The sequence below is a fragment of the Sycon ciliatum genome, chromosome 2 (assembly GCF_964019385.1).
Source record: "Sycon ciliatum chromosome 2, ocSycCili1.1, whole genome shotgun sequence".
Classification (NCBI taxonomy): Eukaryota; Metazoa; Porifera; class Calcarea; order Leucosolenida; family Sycettidae; genus Sycon; species Sycon ciliatum.
In genome coordinates this window covers 50161982-50182510 of record NC_088644.1, presented here as the reverse complement: position 1 = coordinate 50182510, position 20529 = coordinate 50161982, and the positions used below count along the sequence as shown (strand labels likewise).

The 20529-nt window shown below is 46.2% G+C and overlaps 1 protein-coding gene across 2 annotated transcripts; it reads right to left on the bottom strand.

Annotated features, from left to right (window-relative positions):
* Positions 1-396: 396 nt before the first annotated feature.
* LOC135810352 (uncharacterized) lies at positions 397-20250 on the bottom strand. 2 transcript variants are annotated; one of them, XM_065323844.1, is made up of 6 exons: positions 20026-20250; positions 10090-10263; positions 7216-7375; positions 6494-6852; positions 2431-2731; positions 397-904 (listed from the first exon to the last, which is right to left on the bottom strand). In XM_065323844.1, the coding sequence occupies exons 2-6, from the start codon at positions 10261-10263 to the stop codon at positions 855-857; spliced, it is 1044 nt and encodes a 347-aa protein (XP_065179916.1). In that variant the 5' UTR covers positions 20026-20250; the 3' UTR covers positions 397-854. The 2 variants fall into 2 exon arrangements, with proteins under 2 accessions (XP_065179916.1, XP_065179915.1); XM_065323843.1 differs by lacking the exon at positions 397-904 and adding an exon at positions 1607-2000.
* Between the last annotated feature and the right edge of the window lie 279 nt (positions 20251-20529).

Genomic DNA, 20529 nt, shown 5'->3' with positions numbered 1-20529 from the left:
TGGTCGCCTTGACAGGTTTTACTGTATTCCGTTCTCATTAGGCCTACGCATGCAGCCCACGAGTCAATAGCGATCGAGGGTAATATTGGTAAGCATGACTGTATCTTATTGATCTAGCAATACTGATTACTCTCTACCCTCAGTTCTTTGCCTGAGCTATACTCATTCCAATTTGGTATTCTGCTGTCTGGGAGCTGGGAACTCAACGTTCCTTAGCATCCTAAAGCAACTTCAACTTCCGGGCTGTCCCAGAACGCATTGCAGCCTGGCAGAATGTGGCTTCGGAGTAGGTGAGTTGATTCATATCAAGTTTGAGCAGCGTTGTCGAAAATATGACCATAATTTCATGTTTGCATTGTACTAAACGAAATGACAATGCAATATACATGTAGTGAAGGTTGGCACATGATTCTGCACAACACAGCCAACGAGAAAGTGAAAAGCGAGCATTCAAATTAGCATTATATGCTGATATATCAAGCAGCGCTCAAAGCATTATTAGTAATATAATCAAGCATTAGCCGAAGATGCCCAAATACGTGTGCCAGCGGATAGCTGAAATAGGGCATCATGCAAAACCACTTGGGGCCGTCAGGTTAATTTTCCGGGACCGAGCCAGCCGGGAAAAAACCCTCGCGCCGACGGACGCAGTAGAGAGGGAAAAAACCGGGTGTATATCCCCAATGGCGATTAGGCATGATGTAGGCATGGCAAATGAGGAGCACACTGTGCACTCTGACAATACACAGAATTTATCTTAGTCTAAATCATCTGCTCCGCTTCCAGGAGTAGATCGTCGCTGTTGACTGTTTCGTCAAGGTCTGGCTTATTCAAGTTGACGTAGGTTACGTCTCTCATCGCTTTCTCAAATGCATCGTCATCAAGCAGGTCGATGTCATCGAGCCTAGAACAGTCAAAAGAATAAGAAGTTATCTACAGCCGGTAAGACAATACGAAGGGACATTCAGATACTGCTATGGGAATGTCTTGGATGTGATATACTCAAACTACAATGTTGTAACTGCAGTAGTAATAACTGCACCACTCATGTTTATAATTAAATCCCAAAAATGACGGAATATTAAAAGAAATATTACGTCTAGCATGGGACTCGGGTAGACTGAAATTTTCACACCCATAGGAACTCAATCACCCTGGAGGATCAAAGTGCAGATGCAGCTTCTAAAGCGGTCGGAGATGAGTAGTTCAGACCTACCATGCAGTTGCCTATAAAATACGGAAAATTCAATCCGCTGCATCCATGCAAATTCGATTCGCGCCATGAATCCAGAAATGTGCAGTGTGAAAACTCGGACACATTAACGCATGGCATGTAAGGCACAGTGTGATGAGTATTAGCCCGTAACAAGCACTTACCAATCAAATTCAGACTTGGCATCAGACTTCATAGTACAGTAAATATTGGTTATAACGTGCCCTTCTGATTTTTCACATTTTATCACTATAACCGGTATATCACTACAGGCGATTTTCAACTGCGCGCGTCATACATACACATTATACACATGTGGGTACTCGATCGCGCTAATGTAGCGTACTGATACGTGATGGATGCTACAGCACCTTCTCCAGTCTAGAGTGAAGAACTTCTTGGCCCAAAGGCATCATCCAGGAAGCACCAGACCAGAATACCCTATGAAAACACACATGTGGCTCCAAATCGAGACATCAATGCCTCACACTCGTGTGTTGCTATCACTATAGACGATAATTTTTCTGCACAAAGAGGTGTTTTGAATGGTGATTCTGTATCCTTATAGCCGATTTATCGCTATATACGATACATTGGTTATAATGATAATTTGACTGGCTTTTTCTGGTTTTGCTTTTGATATTTTCATTTTGTATCAATATAGCCGGTTTATCACTATGTCCGATGACTTTATAACCGATATCCACTGTAGTAGTATCAGCAGTGGAAGTAACTTCACTTCCTTCACTTTGGGACACCTTCTTAGTGGCTGGGCTTTCCTTCTTAGCTGAAAAGTACAGATGAAGAAGCAAGCGCCTTTTATTAATATATTTACAACGGATCAAGCCAGATTATAGCATCCCATTAGCCATAGACTGCTGGAACATACACATCACACACGCAAGATCACCTACTACCAACCCCTACGTCAGGAATAGCGTTAACTATTTGCAAAGCCCTTAAACTGTATTGTAGCACACTACAGCCGTGTTGAAGCAAATGGTCTTTCCACACGAGAAGGAAGCAGAACTCACTATCCACATGTAACGAGAGGTTAAGCAGATATCCCAAAGACCAAACAGTAAATGCCAAGCCGTGCCACACAAATAAACAACAAGAGAAAGGTATCGCTTAAGAAAAGGCACAGGAAAGGACAACAGATCGAAAGTAATGTCTTCAAGAACATTTCTAATACCAGCATCAGCAATGCAACTTACCAGAATAATGACTGCTGAGTCTTGTTATCTTAGCAGGTGGTGTCGCTGGAGTGGAACTCTTGGTAGGTACAGTATTCAGTACTGGACTGCATACATTCTTGCTTGCTGAACTGGAAACTACTGATGGTGATTCCTTTCGGGTTGAATCGGCCGGTCTTCTTTGACAGGTGTCTTCTGCAGATACAGTGCTGTCACAAATGGTCTCGTGATGCTTGCGTTTCTCAGCAAGGATTTCATCTAAAGACTTGATGCGAAGACCAGCAGCGGTGGACGGCTGTGGGGACGTTGGAACAGCAACAGGCTATGAAGCAGTCAGAACAATGGAGACAGAAAGAGAGAGAGAAAAAGAGATTGAGAGAGAGAGGAAAAGAGAAACTTAAAACATCTGAGAGGCCTTGCATCGGCTGATGATATAAGACAGTGCAACATGTAAACCAGCTGCAGGACATTACACATGTTACGAAGCACTTTAACCCTAGGACGGTCACCACTTTCAGTACTCCTAGAACGGCCAAACGGTGTCATTTGACACCTGCACACATTTCCATGTCTAAGACCTATGATATAGGTTATTATAGTTTTTTGTTTTCAGTGCTGGCTATCACTATCGGCATTTATGATGTATACAACAATTTAGGATTCACCCAGACACTATTGTTGGCTATACGCAACTAAAATACAATGTACGCGTAACGGCAATTGCGAAGGATGAACTCAATTACTGGCAAAACTTAAAATAGTTGCGTAGGAATTTCTTATAATCACAGAGTTACCATAAAAAGCAATGTGTCAACGTCACTGGGCACATGAAGAACTGTTTTTCGGGAATATGTGCTTTGGCATAATCGGATTACTCGACCGTCACGATGAATGACACACAGTAACAAGTACAAACATGGACTGACTATGAGGATCATTTTTTCACCAAGCTGACACATATGCTGCTAGAGATGGTTTAGGCTAGTAACGATTGCATTTAAGACTCTTTCAAAGAGGTATACCCTTCTCTTCTCCTTGGCTGGCACTTAGCAACCAGATGCCATAACTATCTACAAGCTTATTGACCAGTGCAGGAATGAGCGTTTTCTTGATGTGCATGAACTAGCAAAGGTCTGGGATATTGTGAAGGCGTTGATTCCTGTCACATCTATTCATTTATGTAGCCACCTTGCAGGAGGACATCTTCTGGAATAGTCTTTGTTGAGTAGATCCACCACATTCCATCAAAACGGTCAAGGACATATCTCGTCTTTTGCTAGAATTGGACGATGTGGGGCTTCCTACTCTCACCATGTAAAACATATGGCTCTAGGTGGTCTACACTAGGCGGACCATTGATAATTCTTGCTACTTCTACCTTCTATGTCTACCATCTTTGCTACCTACAATGTAATCTTGAAAAACAAAATGCAATCCGCGATTATTGGCAATGAAGTTAGATGGTAGTTCACTTCAATTTCCCAAAGTGGTTCATACTGCAACTCTTTATTCTCCAACAGTTTCTTGACCAGTAATGCACTGATGATGAAGTTATCAGTTATGACTTAGCAGTCACCTTCTGCAGCATCCGGCGCCAATAAAGAGAGAGGAGGCATCCCAGTGGCTGCCTACCCGTTTAGCCTGAAGCGGAGGAGGAAAAGGTTTGGTTCAAGAGCCCTATTATCTCGTCAAGTAGTTAGAAAGGATTATCTACACAGCACCATCCTTGCGATAATGCGGTGTACCATCTCCAGGTTGCAGAGTTGCGATTCCTCTTCCTCAACACTATCCATTTCGGCGTCTCCACCACTCCTGCAACTGTTTCTGACAATTCCTTGTCTGGACTATCCCGCAATCCTCGTCCGCTCTCTGGAGGCTCGTAAACCTCAACACATTCTGAATCCACAGGTGGTACTCAGGTGTTGTGACCGTACGATTCGCCTTCATATGACAGAACAGATCCACCACTGCCAATGGTCACCACACTTGAACACCCATCAAATGAAGGTAAAATGGGCAATTTCGCTTTCATGGTCATCAGATTCATGCATGGTAATAGGCTACATCCGTTCCAGTATTTCCTTGGCCGTCAGACCGCGATGGCTCCTCTGGGGCAATTTACAGGAAAATGAAAGGGAATGAGCAGTATCAAGGACATTAGCTGAAGAGTGTTTGTGTAATCTGTGCACTAATGGTTACACGCCCCAAATTCGCGATTCTCGCGCGACGGTTGTATGGTGATTATATATTTCGTCCTGTATTCAGCGATGTTCCTGCCCGTGCACCTTTCTGTTGTCTGGTTGGCATACGAGCAACTCGATATGGCCGACACCTTCGAAATGTGTTCATATTGTTTCCATCTAGCTGCAATAATGGCATTATATAGTGCAGGTGTCAAATGACACTGGTTGGCCGTTCTAGGCATACGTACTCGCCATTATGGTACCTCATCAATTACAAATCAAATGTTTATGGCAGACGAAAGAGGAAGAAAAATTAGGAATAGTCACAAGATTTGAGCTTATTCTGATAAGCCATATTTCGGTAATTCCAAAAGTTTGACTCGCGCGGTGTCAAATGACACCGTTGGCTGTTCTAGGGTTAAAGCAATGAATAAAGTTGTTAGTTGTTATGACACATAACTGGCGCAAAGAGCGGATGGCACCTTTGCGGAACAGCTCCACAACAAAAAAATGAAGAAAGCAAGCCTTGCACAAATAGTGGTGCACATTTAAGCTTCACTTTCAAATTTGGTGCAAAGTTTGGTCTTCTAATGTTGTGCACTGCTGTTGTCATTAGCATTGGTGGTACTGCAATAGTTACAGAGCTACATACCACCGGCGAGAAGGAAAACAACTTGACGTCATTTTGAGGTCCAATAAGCCCCCAAATCAGCCACACATCGAGATGAAGAGATGCACACACGTTTACCCAGGAACTCAAGAACGCAAAATAAAATATTGCAAAGTAACCGCCAGTGAGGTTGAAGTTCTGCAACTAAAGGGTAACGGGTGAAACGGTGGGGATCCACAAAGGACACCGCCAAAGTCGTCAACAAAAAGAATGGCATATGAATCTGTCAACTTTCAGCACCAGGACAGCACCAGGACATACATATCCTTGCATGTGTCCTTCAGAAAGAAAGGATTAGAAAGTTGTGCTCTAGATTTATGTCGGCAAAAATGACAAATTTCCTTTTCGTAAATGAAAGCAATGCCACTATAACTTTGAAGAAGCAAGCATATTGGTGCGTGCATGCGCTGACAGTTACAGACAGCCAGACAGACACAGACAGACACACATCACACACAGTTACACCCTGTCGCACACACATACACACACACATACAAACACACACATACACATACACACATACATACACACACACACATACACACACACACATACACACACACACATACAAACACACGCACACACACATAAACATACACCTGGTCCTGGTAAACACTGCCATTACGGTCACGTGTCCCCTTACGCGGCCGACAATATAGAACGACGAGCGGGACCATGTTCGAGAGAGCCATCTCCAGCAGCTATGGATCTGGCTTATCATCGGAAACGATTCCTCTCACGGCTGCCGCTAGAACTGGTCCATCACTCTCCACAACAGAGCGAACATTCCATGAGCCAACGCTCAGAGTCGTTCCACGTCGTCGTCTTCGTGCGGTAGTTTGCTCCACTTGTGGGCTTGCAAAGCCTCGCGAAGGACTCCGAGGTGGGGGCGACGAGGAGAGTGTCGGCATCGTAACTATCCGACCAAGTCTCCTGTCGGTGAATACCCCACCTCAGGCACAAACATACACATGCACACACATACACACACACGCACACACACACACATACACACACAATCACACACACACACATACACACACACACGCACACACACATACACACACACATACACATACACACATACACATACAATCACACACACACACACACACACACACATACACACACAATCACACACACACACACATAAACACACACACACGCACACACACGAGCGCACACACAACTCATTCATTGATATACCAATGGATGTACTCGGATACAGTACCTCAGGCCTGCGTCGTTTGGCTAACGGCTTTGTTTGGACTTCTTGCTGAACAGATGCTGTCCTTTTCGTGGGTAACAACGGACCTGGACCACGCCTTGCAGTTTCAGATCTATGCTGTTGATTTAGCTGATCGCGAGCATGAACCCAATGGTATCGGCTCCTTGCTCGAGTTGCTCTTCTCATATCCATTCTGGAGTGAGCGGCAGTTGAGTCGGTGGCAACCCCTTGTGTTCGGGCGTGTCGCAGTCTTTCTTGAGAATTGCCAATGGTCCGGATGGTAGCGCTGCGCTGTGCACTGCTGTCATCAGGTAGATTTATCAGCAACTTGAAATCAGGTGGAAGCACCTGCGCTGGTCCACCTGAAGAGTAGATAGGACAGTAAGGGTTAGCATCAATGATGCCTTTGATGGATTGTCTTGATGCTTGGCAAGCAGTGTGGATACACCACATCCAGCAACATTGCGCTAACCACGAGCAAGAGTACGCAAGTAACCGGTAATACGCAACTCCCGCAGCCCTTTCCGTACGAAGGACGTGTAACATGTTTGTTTGATTATCCTAATTTTTCAGGTGAAATGGGCCTTCTTGCTTCATACAACTAACAGCAGTGTAGCAGCCATTTTGCCGTGCAGATTTCTATATACTTAAAAAAGCACCTCATACACACGCCATCATTGGCAAAAGGGCTAAGTGCAGTCTTACAGCAAAGAGCAAATTCTTACCTTTGACTGGATTTCCTTGGGGTGCAGTCGTAGTGGGTTGTACTTGGCCAGTTTGCAGAGGTGCATCAGGACGGGGCTTCAAATGCTTGAATGGGCAGAACGGCTTGGTACACCCCACTCGCTGAGACTCCCAGTAGCATGGCATGCTGCCACGGTCTTTCTGCAACACAGTCACCAAGACCACATTGAAAACAAAGAAACTCAGCATGCATCACCGTGCACTAGGCTTTTCTCAAATCAGCGCGTTTCACCGCCTGGTCAGCTTTTCCCTCGGCTCGAAAATACATCAGATTCGGCTGAAAAATCAGCTGATTGTTTGAATATTGGAACGTCGTGTGAAACAACTTGTTTTGTAGTCAACTAGTCCATCACAATATCATGCAGGAGGAGTACTGTAGGAGTTTGGCTTTCGACTTGTACAATTCGTTTTCGCAAAGCTTCCCGTTTCTTTACGTATCTTCGATATTTATGCCCCACCCAAGTAGGTTGGTGTGCTGCTTTGCTGCTTTGAATTGTAGTTAGACCGCTTTGTTAAATATCGTACTGGTCTCGTCATCGTCCAGGAACAATCGACATTCTTTGTTCCGTTGGGACTGTGGCTTTTGGTCGTTTTCGTTGCGCTTGCCTTCCCCTCTTTGGTCTTTTCATAACCTTGAACCTTCCAAGTTGGAAGGCTGTGGGTTAGCGCTACTGAGATGTGTTGAAGCTAGGTGTCAGGACGTCGAATGTCTCAGTACTCTTGTCAGTTTTGTGCCTAGATATTGCACTTTCTGACTGTATTATAGTATCCAGTTACAGTGATGAAGAGTTACTCTTAACTCGTATTCATAATGTCCTTTTCCTTTCTACATTTCATTTATGGCTCAACATCCGAGTTTCAAATAATAACGAGAGAGCTTGGAAGCTCAGGGCCATACGCTATGCTTTTATGCCTTTTTGCCTAGCTCATCGTACATGTTATAACAACTGATGGAAATGTCTTTTTCCGTTGATTGGCCACATCACTGTATTGCAAAAACGTTTCAATCGGTTTCAATATTATGAGTTAGGCAAAAGTATTTGCAGAATTTATTGCGGATTGTTATTTCTCTAATAATCATCTACTTTTGGTTTGTTCCTTCTTTTCTTTTTATCTCCTTATACTGTAAATCAACAAATTTTGGCCGATGAGAAATAGAAACCTCTCTATTAGAGAGGTTAAGATGCACGTTATTTCCGACGTGACGCGCAATTTCACGTCAAATTTGAAACCGATCGGTATTTTTGCTCTCTCATGCATCCATTGCTCAATCATGCATCATTTGCCTATATGACAAACTTTGGCCTGCGATTTACTTTGGCCGGTTGGTACCAAGCTGCGAAATCAGCGAAATTAAATCGCCAGCGAAAATTAGTTGATTTTAATACAGTATTCGGATTTTCTGGCCTTTTTGTAGTAATACATGTACATTGACCTGTTGAGCCAATGACTTCGCCGAATGCTTGGTTGCCTGTGGAGCACATTACATAACTTTACAGCCTCCTATAATACGTATCCTGTCCGACGGCAAAAGAGGCTGCAGATTTAGTTTTTCTGCGCGTCGACGGGATGTCTGCGACGCGAAAGTTCAGCTCGCGTTATTTGGCTCGCACGTCGAAAAATCAATGCGAGTGACCTGCTGCTCACGTCGAAATTTGTTTCTTTTCTTTTCTGTCTTACTTTCTTTCCTTGTGTTTCTTATTATTCCTTTTTGAAACCAACACTTCACACTCACTTTGCGCACTTTCTCTCGCATCCTTAACTATGTTACTAGTACATTCACAAATAGGAGATCCCCCAGATAGGCGTTAGCCTTTGGGTAATCCTGAAATAAAGATGATTATTATATTTGGACATTACATAACTTTACAGTCTCCTATAATACGTATCCTGTCCGACGGCAAAAGAGGGTGCAGATTTAGTTTTTCGGCACGTCGGCGGGATGTCTGTCCTGACGTTTACTGGGACCGGCGCTGACTCTGCCGATCACGGGCGTTCTGGATTCAACGGGATGTCTGTCCTGACGTTGCCTGGGACCGACGGACTCTGCCGATCACGGGCGTTCTTGAGTGGACGGGATCTCTCTTCCGACGTTTCCTGTGACCTGTGCTGAATCGCTCGTTCACGCTTATTTTGGAGACGACGGGATCTCTCTTCCAAAGTATGTTTATGCTGACGCATCCTATCACCTATTCGGCGTCTATTCTAATTTAATTTCCTCCTTGTCTCCCTATTTCTTTCCAAATCTCCCTCTACATCAGGGAGTCGTATACATAATACAACGAATATTGGTACGGTACGGGACAGATACAGGAGCCCGCAAATATTGTGGACAGCTGTTATGTACAATCCTGTAGAGCCTTTGTAGTCACAGATACGGGACAGACACGGGACAGATACGGGATAGCTCCAGCCGTGACACAAACAAACAAACAAACAAACAAACAAACACCAAATTAAAGCTGTGTGGACCCTGGCTAGCGCCAGACGTTACTGAAGTAACGTCTTCTGCATAGCTACGGGAATAATAATAATTCAAAGGATCAGTTGGGGAAGTTAACTGCCTGAAAAGAGAAACAAATCGCGAGACCCACCAGGACTCCAACCCGGGACCTTGTTTCTCATTAGCCATGCTCTAACCACTGAGCTATGGGACCGGGCTGAACCTAGAAGGCGCTGGCAATTTTTTCACTCCAAAGGCAGCTCACACCACGTGCCACACATACTGATCGCACTTGGATCTTTCTCCCTCCCTATGGCCCAGGGGACCAACCACGGTCAGTTTCTGGACCCTACCAGAAAAAAAGGTTACAGAGTGTGCAGGCAAAGCAACCACACAGGCTCGCTTTACTTACATGAATTCCCATGTGGCGACGTGCACAATTCGGAACAATACAGCGTCCTTTGGCCCAATCTTGACAGACGTCTTCCTTGCCAAGTGCAGGTGCACTGTGTCGGAATGGACAAGCGGGTCCCTTCTTGCAGCTCGAGTAGTAGAAGAAGTAGCAATCATTACCGACTTGAGCCATCTGTTGTTCAAACATTATTTGTTGAAAAGAAACACAACAGATTCAACGCGAACATTATAAAAAATGTGGCGCAAGATGGAACTGTCGATGTACGTTTTGTAGCCTGATGACTCCGGGTTTTTTTTAAATTATTTATTATGCTCTATTCGCGTTAGCATCAGTGAGCTTATAAAGCTCACATATAGCCTTCGCTTAAGCCGCAAGAAGGAGCAAGTGAGCGCGAGGAAGCGCAATGCACACAGAGCGTCAAAACAAAACAAAAAAAAAACAAAAAACAGAAAAAAGAGACAAGCTGCAAGAAGGAGCAAGTGAATGCGAGGAAGCACAGTGCACATCAAGCATCACAATCACAAAAAAGACAAGATGGAAACGCAAAGTTATGTCCATTGTTGCATTAGCGGCTACATACAACCTTCACCAGGTCCTGCCACTGAGGGCGATCCTGGGCGAGCTGCTGCAGCCTGTTGCAGTCATCTCCATTATCTATATATAAAGGTATAAATTATGTCCATTGTTTCATTAGCAGCTACATACAGCCTTCACCAGTTCCCGCCACTGTCGACGGTCTTGGGCAAGCTGCTGCAGCATGTTCAAGTCATCGCCAGTCTCTAGGGCGGTATTTTTTTCAGCTTTTTGAGATCATTATTGAGCGTTCGCGGGAGCGTTGTTCTTGGGCGTCCCCTAAAGCTGGGGCCGTTACCCCCTAAGAAGTAAGCTCCCATGGCACGTCTGGCTGGGGCTGCCTCTTCCAAACGCAGCACATGACCAAACAGCCTCCATCTAGCATCTCTGATGATTTGGCTCACGGGGCGAGATTCTGTGCGTTTATACAGGGAAGTGTTCTTTATTATGAGCGGGTATTTAATGCCTATCACTGTTCGCAGCTGCTGCCTGTGGAACGAGTCCAATTTCCGCTCCTGTGTCCCCGTGAGACTCCACGTGCCACAGTTATAAAGCAGGATTGGTAGAATGAAGCTATTATAGAGGCGCACTCGTAGAGACTCTCTGATGTGTTGCCCTCTCAGCCATATCACCCACATCCGGTGAAGTGCGCTTGTAGCCAACCGCTTTCGTCTGCCTATGTCCTCATCCACTCCAAGCATCGAGCCCAGCTTTATTGTGTGCCGCCACTGTTCCTCTATTCGATCCTTTTGTCTGCTTATCATGGTGTGTTCCGTCTTCCCCTCATTCATCTTCAAGTTCACTCTGCTAACGAAGAGGATATTGTAGGAAGGCAATCTTTTAGATACTTTTGGTCGGTACTGATGAAGTCCACATCATCTGCATATTCCGACTCTCCGGGCAGAAGCAGCTGGACGTCTCGGTCTGGTCGCGGCGGTAGACGGTTTCGTACCTCTCTTAACGCAGCTTCCAGGTATATCGTAAACAATACCGGTGACAGAGAATCTCCCTGTGGAGTCCCATTGTATGTTTCAAGTGGCTGGCTCAGGATGTTGTTTAGCCGTACTTTAATGGTGGTATCCGTAAGTAAGCACTGAATAAGATGTAATTCGTCCCGGTTCACAATAGTCTCCAGCACGTTCATGAGCTTTGGTCTTGAAATAGTGTCAAAGGCTTTCGACATATCAATTCCCAAAATGGCGATATCTTCCTTTACTCTTTGGCATCTTGCTGCCAACCATCTGTAGGAGTACACAGCATCCGCTGTACTTCTCCCGCTGCGAAATCCGCTCTGGCAGGGCGAGAGGTATTGATCAACTGCCGGCTTAATACGCGTCAATACGATTAGAGACAGTAGCTTGCGTAGTGTATTTAGAAGGGTAACTGGCCGCAAATTTGCAGGAGGACCTCTCTTCTTGCCCGGTTTCGGCAACGGGACCAATATACCATCACCAAGCTGGATGCGTTGATCTTTAGCGTAATTATTGAATAATGTGGCTATGTTACCATGCAGTGATTGCGTCCCATACTTCAGGAGCTCAGCCGGGATTCCATCGGGGCCGGATGCTGTGCCGTTATTTAAACGTTTTGCAGCCTTGGACACCTCCTCAGTCGTTATGGATCGGTTCAGTGGCATTTCACTCCTCTCCAACATAGTTGTTGCTAGTGCCTGGTCGCAGAATATAGTTCTGAAGTGTTCCTTGACCGCTCCCACCGATTCCGCAGGTTGAGATATAATTTTGCCTTCAGCATCCTCAACGATAACCGGTGATTGTTTCTGACGACGGAGTAGCTGGGTTGCTTTGAACATCTTTGCGTCATTCTTTATTCTTCCTATTTCTCCCACTCGTTCATCAAGCCTGCTCGATGCCATCTTGAGGCATTCCCGCCGAATCTGGTGTGAAATGCGATTGCGTTCTTGCTTCATCTCAGAAATCTTCCCAGCGTCTTTGCAGTTAGTGAGATCCAAACGTAACTTGCGTTTTTTCTCGGCTGACTCCGGTTTGGGCCAAGATATTCCGTTCAATTTTTCTCGTATGATGTGCAGAGGTACCTGTATCCAGTCGTGTTATTTGTTCGTTATATTTCCAATTTCATGGCTCACCACGACCATACAAAATTCAATAAGCGTCGACCTCCATTTTGAAAATATGGCGATGCGCCCGAAACCAGAGTTTGTGCATTCATAGCGGCTACGCACCCTAGTTCATGCTGATCGATGTACACAATGTACAGTCGAGTCCTAAATTACTGGTATTGTACGACTCCCTGGTCAAGTCTGCACAGCGAAAGGCTAGAGCCAAAGCAAATCTTATTGTTTGATGTCGGCAAAGACACGCGGAGAAGACGTCCGTTCTCCAAGCCACCTTGGTCATTTTTCTCAACCCGCTGGTGCATGTTGACCAAGATATGTCCTTGAGGTACTGGTGAACTGGGGTCCTTGCATCAACAAGAATTCGCCGCGCCTAGCTAACCAATGTTGTCGGTAGAGCTCAGCGTTTCCTGATCACGGCTCGACACACTCTTTTCTGGTTGGCCTCGCAGCTTTCACCCTGAGAGTGTGCAGTTTCGTGGCCACAAATGAATGCCTTAGTCATGACCATGATGACAAGTGACTGGTATGATCTCTGATGGACCTAAGTCATTAGCTTGAGTCAACACGAAAGTAAACTCTTCACTTGGAACGCTAGCTGCTTCCTCAGTCCTTTCTTGTTGCACTAGCAGATATGCGTGCGAGAGGACCCAAGCAGACACTACTAGATATTGGGATAAGGGATAGGTGGTCTCCGGTCCGTGATGGACAATGAGAGCTCTGATACAGAGGGGCAAAGAGAGAGAAAGAGATTGAAAGAGAGAGAGACTTGTGTTTCGTCAGGTTTTGACATGTTCCTTTCTTCTCAGTATTCTCGCTCGCATAGTACTCCACTTGATTTGATTGATTTTATTTGGATTCGCGAGACCAAACGAGCAGGAGTGCTCAATACCAGGGTAGCGAATGGTTGAGTTGTGCTATGTGACAATGTAGTGTGTGCGTGGGGTGGTGGTGGTGGGGGGGGGGGAAGCTGCGGAGGCCCAATACAATGTAGGGGGATGGGAGGAGAGAAGGCCAGCGGAGAGTCAAATTCAGAAGAGGTAGTAGAGAATAGCTGAAGTGCACGGTTACTGTGCGAATTCACCACTTTTATGATAATATTGCTTATGCTGTTGCTCATTAGGATTTTGGAAAATTCTATCCTTCGCTTTCATATAACTGGGCCAGGAACCCGTTTGAACTTGCGAAGTAAAAAAAATCAATCAATCAATCAATCAGTACCAAGGCCTTTTCAGATTTTCATTGTACAGTACCTACATATATTTGTAGTACCTCCCGGGATCAGTATTTCTACTTGAAATAATATTCACCAAAATGCCTCATTCTTAGCATTCTTTTACTCGCTTCCATGTTATTGGGCTTATTGTCTGTTTGGTTTTGCGAATTCAAATACAAAACCACAACAAGACAGAGACAGAGAGACAGAGACATAGCGACATAAGCAGAGACACAGAGAGTGACAGGGAAACCGAGAGACAGAGACATAGCGACATAAGCAGAGACACAGAGAGTGACAGGGAGACCGAGAGCCAGACAAAGACAGGGAGATACAAAGGGGGAGAGAGAGAGAGGAAAAGAAAGAAAGAGATAGTGGGAGAGAGAGACAGTTAGAAAGAGATAGAGAGAGAAGGAAAGAGAAAGAGTCAGAGAGAAATGCGGAGAGGGAAATAGAGAGAGAGAGAGATTCGGTAGAAAGGGGGAGAGAGAGTATCGAAAAAGAGGAGAGAGAGTATCGAAAAAGAGGAGAGAGAGTATTGAAAAAGAGGAGAGAGAGTATCGAAAAAGAGGAGAGAGAGAGAGTATCGAAAAAGAGGAAAGAGAGAGAAAGAGGGAGAGAGAAAGTGTGACAGAGAGAGAGATAGAGAGAGAGAGAGAAGCAGAGAGAGAGAAAGACAGAGAGAGAGAAGGGGGAGAGAGAGAGAGAGAGAGAGAGAGAGAGAGAGAGAGAGAGAAAGAGAAAGAGAGAGAGAGAGAGAGAGAGGCTTAGAGAGAGAGAAACTCATAGGGAGAATAATAGTGAGGGAGGGAGTGTATAACAAAGAGTGAAAGGCTAAGGGGAACAGAGAGAAAGACATAGCGGAAGGCAGAGAGAGAGAAAGAGGACAAGTTGTAATAGTTTTACCTTGACACTTCTTGCTTGTCTTATGGTAACACCTTGTGTTCCTACTATTCTCACTCCTGCGGTTCTCGCCTTTCTTTTGCTTTATAACCTCTGGTTTGAACATCATTCGGGGAATTCTATACTGTTACACTGGTAGCTTGAGGATGGTTGAGATCATCGTTTGCCCTTTGACGTGCCTTGTGCTCCTGGCCGCTACTGCTCTGCTATACGCCGCTTTCCGTGAGATCCGCCGCGCTCGGGACAACGCGGCTGCTACAGTTGGACGACATCAATTACCTGCTACATCAAGCTCAAGTCCTCCGGATCTAGCCCCGTGTCGATCGCGTTCTCTCTCCCAGACAAGCCCGAGCGTCAAACGCGTTACCAGAGAACCGAATGTTTTCCATGGCAACCCTTCCGAGTTCAAAGAGTGGGTATTTACGGTCGAGTTAGCCTTGAAATGCTCCCCTCAAGGTGACCCGGAGAGACAAGTTAACTTTGCGGCTAGCTACCTCGCTGGGAATGCGCGTCTTTGGCTAATTTTTTCCATGGAAGCAGGTGAGCAATTTTCGGATTGGCATTCTTTGAAAAGCGCCCTAGCGCGAGTGTATGGCCCGCACTATGACGGGGAAAGAGTGCAGTTGGATATGTTCTCTATCCAACAGCGTGGGTCAATTGAATCGTACGTAACGGAGTTTTCTCGGCTAAGTTTACAGGTGCCGGAACTTGACGAACTCTCCAGAGCCTTGCTATTTGTCAACGGCCTGCACAGTAACATGCGGACCTTGGTAGTGAAGGAACACCCCACTACACTGTCAGCCGCCGTTCAGTCAGCGCTAGCGGTCGCCTCAGACAGCCGATTTCAACGCAGACCACCACTGGCGACCGCGCCGGGATTCGCACCACCATCAGGTAGGCTAGCAGAAAGCTAACAAAACTAGGCCCCGAGGAACGTGAGACATTACGAGCCCAGGGGGGCTGCTTCGCATGTCGTCGACCAGGCCATATGGCCCAGAATTGCCCGCAGCATCGAGATCACCCAAACGGTGGACGTCAGTAAGGCCGACGCGATTACTGACGCAGCAAGAAAAGGCATCACCTTCGTGTAGTGTGTGCTCCGTCTCTACCCGTAACCGATTCAGTAGGCTCGCTGTGGAGGATGATGACGATGATGCTGAATGCTCCGAAGCCAATTTCAAGCGAGATGTTACACCAACTATTGAGGCCCAGGTTACCAGCGTCAATGTGGAAACGGAACATGAGCTCCTGCGTGTAGAAGGCAAAATCAACGGTCGTCGCGCGCTTATGTTAATAGATTCGGGCTCGACCCATGATTTCATTGCCGAACAGTTTGCCAGGAGAGTTAACCTACCAACCGAAATTGGGTCGGAAAACCTGAATGTCACGTTGGCTGATGGAGCATCAAGCTCGTTTCCCATGGAGACGACCCATGAATTGAAGGTTATCGTAGGCGACTTCAGCGATAACCAAACCTTCACGGTGTTCCCCCTTCATCGCTATGACGCTATATTGGGGAAACCTTGGTTAACGCGTAACAATCCAGACATAAACTTCCGGACGAATGAAGTCAGGTTGAACTCGAATGGTTTGCCTTGTGCGTCGCCTAGTCAAAGCGTACCGACCGCTCCCGTGGAGGCGATGTTCATATCTGGTCGTCAGGCTAGGCATGCTCTTAGGAGTGGAGACGAAGGTGTTCTGGCGTGGGTCAGCGTAGAAGACGGCATTGGCAAGGAACCTCCCGACAAATCCACTCAGAACGAGCACCCAGATCTCAAGGCCATGTTCCGTGACTATGACGATCTTTTCCCGGATGATCTGCCAGCTAGACTCCCACCAGAGAGGTCTGTAGACCACGAAATCCGCCTGGAGGAAGGCTCATCACCCCCATCGCGACCTGCCTATCGCCTGCCCAGGCCAGAAATGGAGGAATTGAAGAAACAGCTCACAGAACTCTTGAAAAAGGGTTTCGTAGAACCAAGTAAGTCCCCCTTTGGTGCACCGGTGTTTTTTGTCAAGAAAGCCGATGGTTCGTTACGCATGGTCTGCGATTGGAGGGACCTAAACAAGATAACTGTTAAGAACAAGGCGTGCTTGCCCAATGTGGATGATTTATTCGATACCGTACAGGGCGCTAGGTACTTCACGAAACTAGACCTCCGATCAGGGTATAATCAGATTCGCATTCAAGCTGAGGACGTGCCCAAAACCGCGATTAACACTCCCTTTGGGCACTACCAATTTAGGGTCATGGGATTTGGTCTCACCAATGCACCGGCAACATTTCAATCCATGATGAAAACGATTCTTCAACCATATCTGAGGGAGTTCGTAGTCGTGTTCCTAGATGACATACCCATCTTCAGCAAAACGTGGTCGGAGCATATGCAGCATGTCCGGTCGGTATTGAGCGTGCTCCGGGACAACCAGTTATTTTGCAAACGGTCAAAATGTGAATTTGGCGTGGAGAGTGTGCGGTTCCTGGGACATTGCATGGATGGACTGCACATCGCCCCTGACCCAGACAAGATTGCCGCAGTAAAGGTCTGGCCCGCTCCGACTTCCGTCACAGAGGGGAGGCAATTTCTTGGATTTACGAATTATTTTAGGCGATTCATAGATCAATACTCATCGCTCTCTAAGAACTTAGAGGAGATAACGGGAAAACATGCACGATTCGAGTGGAACAGCTCTCGGCAACATGCCTTTGAATCGCTAAAGCATGCCTTGTTGAATGCGCCCCTATTGCGGCTGGCTGATGTGAACCGACCATTCAGAGTGGTAACAGATGCAAGCGATTTCGCCTTGGGATGTGTTCTTCTCCAAGAACTAGAGGAAGATGCCTGGCATCCAGTGGATTATGCTAGCCGAAAATTGTCTGCTGCTGAACAGAATTATACAGCTACAGAAAGAGAAACATTGGCCGTGGTGTTTGCGCTAAAGACCTGGCGCATCTACCTCTTTCAACACTTTGAGGTCATTACAGACAACATGGCGGTAGTTTATCTGAAAACAAAACCAAGCATTACAAAGAGAGAGGCGCGATGGGTTGAATTCCTAGCTGACTATGACTACACAGTCCGTCACAGACCCGGCAGAGAGAACCCTGCAGATCCCCTTTCGCGTCGCCCAGATCTCCATGAGATTAACCTCGTGGAGAATGCAGTACCACGTTTGAATGCTATTGAGTATGCTTTAGCAATGAATGATGACGTGTCCAATACAATATCAGATGCCTACCAGAGAGACAAAGAGCTAACTCCCATCATAGAAAGATTGAAGCATTCTCTCCGAGATAATTTGCATGATCGCTATTATCGGGACGAATTCACTGATCGCTTGTACCTCAAGGCATCCCCCAATAACCGGTTGTGCATACCACAGTGCGGTGTCCGGTTAAAGCTCATTCAAGAACACCATGAGTGTGCAACGGCTGGCCACGTGATCGAACGTACTTCCGCCTAGCACGTTTTTTCTACTGGCCCCGAATGGGTCTCGATATCTAGAGATTTGTCAAAACCTGTGATCTCTGCCAGCGAACGAAGGGAGGTCAGCCACGAACAGGGCTTCTCCAGTCACTTCCAATACCTAATAGTCCTTGGCAGGATATCTCAATGGATTTTATTGTTGGATTGCCCCTTACTTCTCGTGGCTTCGACGCAATTTACACCTTTGTGGACCGACTTACGAAATGCGTACATCTTGTTCCAACAAACTCGAAGATTGATGCTAAGGGCAGCGCTCAACTGTACATTCAAAACGTGTTTCGTCTGCACGGGCTGAGCTCGACCATTGTTTCCGATCGCGATCCACGATTCACTGCAGCTTTTTTCAAAGAAGTATTCTCTCAGCTAGGAACTAAATTGGCATTCAGCACTGCTAACCACCCTCAAACGGATGGTTTGACAGAGAGAGTTAACCGGCAAGTGGGAGATGTTCTAAGAGCATTTGTGAACTTGAGACAGGACAATTGGGATTCGCTTCTACCACTCTGCGAGTTTGCAATAAATAGTTCACAACAGTCATCTGTAGCTAATACACCGGTCTATCTGAACTATGGGTTTGACCATAAGTCCCCGCCCGAATTCATTCTTACGGGAGGGGAAAGGAGTGATTCGGTCGATTGGCTTCATGAGCAGGAAGCTGCACTAAGGATAGCTCGAGATGCAATGCTCGACGCCCAGGCAAGGCAAGCTCTATACGCAGACCAGACGAGAACGCCCAGTGGTTTGAAGGTTGGTGATAGCGTTCTGGTCTACAGAGACTTTCTACTGACCCCGGAAGCCCGTGGCCAGCCCTCTCGGAAGTTGCAACCCAAGTGGTTTGGTCCGTATCGTATCCAGGCTAAGATTGGAGCGAATGCTTTTCGCTTGGAACTACCCCGTGAACTTCGCTGCCATCCCGTGTTTAATGTCACTGCTCTTAAACGCTACGAAGAGAACACGATTCCTGGAAGACACCAACCCCCGCCTCCGCCCTTCACAGATCTAGATGGACACACACGCTATGTTGTTGAAGCCGTTTTGAATCACCGACACCGCAATGGTGAGCAACACTTCCTGGTGCATTGGAAGGGTTACCCCAGCAGCGAAGCTACGTGGGAGCCCGCTGGCAACCTTTGTGATGAGTCTGGTCGGAATATTAAACCGCTGCAGAACTATCTAGCCTCACAACGACAGCAGCCTTGATCTAACTGGGCTGAGCCATATGCATCTCTTACTGAGATAGTTAATAATATGTTATAGACTGATATAGTTTTGCGTCATCTCCTTGTGAGAGTGATGAAGTTGAGTTGGATTACACTTCAATGTAGTTATGCATGTGCATGAGTGATTATTTAATATTCCCCTTTCCACAATTGCATCTCCTAACTGGATTGTGTTATCTAATAGAACCTTGGGCTTCCTATGGGTCCGGGAGAGTGTAATAGTTTTACCTTGACACTTCTTGCTTGTCTTATGGTAACACCTTGTGTTCCTACTATTCTCACTCCTGCGGTTCTCGCCTTTCTTTTGCTTTATAACCTCTGGTTTGAACATCATTCGGGGAATTCTCCAATCAATCAAGTCTATACTGTTACACAAGTGGTACAGATAGAGATATAGGACAAACAGCTTGAAAGAAGGAAGACAGACAAACAGATACTTACAGTAAATTTCACAACTCGCGGCCGACTTCACACCGAGAATCGAATAATCCCAACTCTTCTGCAAGGACGATACTTAGCAAGGTGCTAGAGGGATCTACACAGAGAGAACCTGATTCTGATATCTATTGGAAGACGGCAACTTACTCAGGCACGCAAATAATCAATCTCTGGTGAGAAGCAAGGTGTTTGAGGGAAGACGCTAGAAAACCAACCGGTGACAGACACTGATCCTGGAGAACTAGTTGGAGAATGTAGCAAACTTAGGGTTTATACATGTACCTACGCTACGTGACGTCACATTGCGGCTGGTGGTTGGCAGCACAGTCGTCAGCGTGTGGTATAACTATAGGGCGCTCCGCTATGACACTAGAATCGGGCATCAATGTGAAGGACCCCACGATAGGCGGTCTGCCTTTGGGTCATCCTAGTTGTTACGTGTAGACGAGGTCGTAGGCGTATAATACTTAAAAAAAGGAGGACCATGTAAGTATTAGGTCTGCACTC